The sequence below is a fragment of the Aplysia californica genome, unplaced genomic scaffold, assembly GCF_000002075.1.
Source record: "Aplysia californica isolate F4 #8 unplaced genomic scaffold, AplCal3.0 scaffold00033, whole genome shotgun sequence".
In the NCBI taxonomy this organism is placed as follows: domain Eukaryota; kingdom Metazoa; phylum Mollusca; class Gastropoda; order Aplysiida; family Aplysiidae; genus Aplysia; species Aplysia californica.
The window spans coordinates 514,899-518,706 of NW_004797303.1; the positions used below are offsets into that span (position 1 = coordinate 514,899).

Genomic DNA, 3,808 nt, shown 5'->3' on the forward strand with positions numbered 1-3,808 from the left:
ACTAAATAGTGTGATCGTTTGCGGTTGCGAGCTCCGAAAGACTCTTATTAAAAACACGTCTGATTTTGTAGCGGTGAAACCCGATGGCGCTTAAATGACCAAAATTGTGTCGATAGTGCCTTAAAACATCTACCCAAAAAAACAAACCACAGACTGACTTTAAAATTAAAGTCAAAAAGTACACCTCCAGTCTGTGGGAGAGCCACTGGAAAAAAACCAGACGGGTAACAAAATCCACAATATCAAACCCAAACTAGGACCGCGAAATCCTTCGGACCTCTCCAGAAGAGACGAAGTCGTTTTTACTCGATTATGAATCGGACACACGCCCCTAACTCACGAATACCTCCTTCAGGGAGATGAGAAGCATTAGACACATTTTAACCTAATGTCTAGACTTCGGAGAGATCCGAAGGAAATACTTTAAATGTAAAGAATTGCAAGAAATTTTTTCCGTCGTTGATTCCAACAAAATTTTGAATTTTATGAAGGCCATTGGCCTTTATGGGAAACTGTTGAGCAAATCGAATTATTTAAATTTTTATGTTATTTATAAAAGTTGTTTTAAATTGAAAATATATATCTAAACCGAATTACAGCCGTACAGTGAACTGCGAATAAAACTAACTTGTGTTTCGCGCGCTCATATGACCTTATGCAGTTACGAGCGTCGTAAAACCCCATACTGAACTAACTGAAAGTTCCAAAGAGATCTTCATACTAAAAGTATTCTAAAATGTGAAGAAAACAACCTCGGGGGAATAAAATGACCCCAGGGCGTACGGGTAGGGTTAAGTGACCAAAGTACCGCGTAAAATAGCTACAGCAAAACGTCGTGAAACAAAAAGCAGCCAGAAGATGCAGGGTTGTAAAGAGCTTCACTCACGCACAGTATGTTTTTCTTTTGCAGGTCGGCCTGAAGCTGGCCGAGACCAGCCCCCTATGCTTCCTGCAATGCCTGTGGGACAGGCGGATCAGGCGGATCCTGCAATGCCTGTGGGACAGGCGGGTCCTGCAATGCCGGTGTTGCAAGCGGATCCTATGCAAGTGGACTTACACCCTGACCGTCCTGAGCTTGCAATGCCGGTGTTGCAGGCTGATCAACCACTGGCAGCGAACGACGTAAGTTTTTGTTGTTGTTGTGGGATTTGTAAAGTTTTTTTGTTTCTGTATTTATTCTTTTTTTTTGGGGGGGGGCGTTCTTTTTAAAATGTTTTTTCCTCTTTCTTGGTTTTCTTTTGTTTTAGAGGTAAACAGCGCCTACAACTGCGTTAAGGTCGTATTTTTAGAGTAAAGACCAAACATTGAGACCTCTGTTAGGATCAATGAAGGAGAACAAATTCTTCAAATCAGTGCGTAAAAAAGTAATTCCTTCAGGTCTCCCCAAAGTCTGGCAAATTCCAGGTCACCAGATGGGCATCGCATCTGACACAAAGTTAATGTTCCAATCTTCCCAATGGATCTTGGCAACCTGTTGTTTCCCATTTTTATTCAGATATCTACATGTATATATAATTTCCACTTTTTACTTCCAACATTGTATACCTGATATTCCGAATTTAATGGGATTTAATTTAGATTTTATAAAAGTTTTGAAATAGATTGTTCGAAATGAAGTGTTATTTAGAAAGTTGTTTTGAATTTAAATTTAAATCTAAAGCCTATTTACACTCGTTTTTTAGCGTTTAAAATTTTTATAATAGAAATATTGACCAGTATCAAGCCGAGAAATGAACTGTTGAGAAAAAACCTTGTTTCGCACGCTCATATGACCTTAGGCAGGTGCGAGCCTTCCATTTTCCAACATAATACTGTCATTCTCATTTCGCCTTTTTTGTAATAGAAGCTGATTAGTTAGGATCTGTTCTTAAATATTATTAGTGGGTGGTTGGCGGGTGCTCCGGTGTGGTTTGCTTCTTTCCAATCAAACATCTATCGTCCTTGTCTCCCCTTCTTTTATGTTTGTTACTCTCTTGTAACACCCCTAATCTTCGGCGCTCATATGACCTTATGCAGTTGCGAGCGCCGTAAAACCTCTACCATAACTAACTAAAATGTTCTTTAAATCTGTTTTCAGCTTGGACAATGCCAGGAACTTACACTAGTCAGCGGACGCCGTCGACTTTGCAAAAGGAGACGGCGTCTATCACAGCCTTACTGCAGGCAGCACAGTAAGACTTTCATATTCTCATTTGGCTTTATCAGCGAAATATAAATTTTAAATTGTTTGCTACATTTCTGATTGATTAGCATCGTGTGTGTATGTGCTTGTGTGTGTATATGCTTGTGTGTGTGTGTGTGTGTATGTGTGTGTGTGTATGCACGCACTCGCACGCATAAGTGAGAGAAAGAGGGAGGGAAGCGTGAGAAAGCGAGAGAGATAGTGAGAGAGTGAGAATGAGAGTGAGAGTAAGAATGAGAGTAAGAATGAGAGTAAGAATGAGAGTAAGAATGAGAGTAAGAATGAGAGTAAGAATGAGAGTAAGAATGAGAGTGAGAATGAGAGTGAGAGTGAGAATGAGAGTGAGAATGAGAGTGAGAGTGAGAGTGAGAGTGAGAGTGAGAATGAGAATGTCAGTGCCACTGACTGTAGTGTCTTTAGGCCATTCCTAAAGGGGGGATATTTCTAGTTCAAGCACAGTAGAATTGTCACGCTCATAACTGTGCCTGATCTACAACAGGGAACTGCTGCTTTTTCTTTCTTAATCCTTGCTATTGTTATTTTCCTCTACTTCTTTTGTATGTTTGTCACTCTTTTGAGACCTGCTACTTCCGGGGTGCCTTGATAGTTGAGGCAGACCTTGTGCTGTTGAAGCTAGAGAGGTGAGCAGAGTAAGTCTGATTCCATGTAAAGACTTCTCTGTTGACACCGAACCCTTGGCGCTCATATGACCTAATGCAGTTGCGAGCGCCGTAAATCCCTCTACTATTTAAAACATTTTAAAAATAATCTTCATTGGGTCGAGAGTGCCGTAAAACGCCTACTCAATCAATCAAAACCTCTAATCGTCGGAATTTTTATGACTTTATTGTGAAGCAAGTGCCGTAAAACGCTTATGAAGTGGGTGGTTGGCGGGTACTTTGGTAGGTGTGGTTTGCTTCTTTTTTCCTATCGAACATCTATCGTCCTGATCTCCTCCTTTTTATGTTTTTTACTCTCCTGTAACATCTAATCTTCGGCACTTATATGACCTTATTGTGTTGCAAGTGCCGTAAAACTTACTAAAACTACAACTAAAAGCTCTTACGAAAAAAAGTACCTCGTAAAATAGTTACAGCAAAACGTGGTGAAGCAAAAAGCCACCAGAAGATGCAGGGTTGTGAAGAGAGTTTCACTCACGCACCGTGTGTTTTTCTTTTTCAGGGCGACAAGATGAGCTCCCTGCTCCTGGGAACGAGGTAGCGGCCCTGGAGGTCGTGGTCGGCCCTGCACCTCTTCCTGTTCTTCCTGTACCTGCTGCCTTACCTTTACCTGTCGATCCTGCACCTGGTGCAGGTGACCTTCCTGTCGATCCTGCACCTGGTGCAGGTGACCTTCCTGTCGATCCTGCACCTGGTGCAGGTGATCTGCCTCTTCTTCCCTTTCCTCTGCCTGTCAATCCTGCACCTGTTGCAGGTCATCTGCCTCTTCTTCCCTTTCCTCTGCCTGTCAATCCTGCACCTGTCGCAGGTCATCTGCCTCTTCTTCCCTTTCCTCTGCCGGTCAATCCTGCACCTGTTGCAGGTGATCTGCCTCTTCTTCCCTTTCCTCTGCCTGTCAATCCTGCTCCTGTTGCAGGTGATCTGCCTCTTCTTCCCTTTCCTCTGC

At 42.4% G+C, this 3,808-nt stretch overlaps 1 protein-coding gene across 1 annotated transcript in view; it reads left to right on the forward strand.

The window, feature by feature from the left end:
* The first annotated feature begins 732 nt into the window (after positions 1 to 732).
* The window catches only part of LOC101847310 (formin-2), a 9,044-nt gene continuing 5,968 nt past the window's right edge, over positions 733 to 3,808 (forward strand). Inside the window, exons 1-3 of the mRNA XM_013091319.2 lie at positions 733 to 1,122; positions 2,078 to 2,171; positions 3,365 to 3,724. Coding sequence (XP_012946773.1) covers positions 859 to 1,122; positions 2,078 to 2,171; positions 3,365 to 3,724 — 718 coding nt within the window. The 5' untranslated portion in view covers positions 733 to 858. The remainder of the gene's footprint in view (positions 1,123 to 2,077; positions 2,172 to 3,364; positions 3,725 to 3,808) is intronic.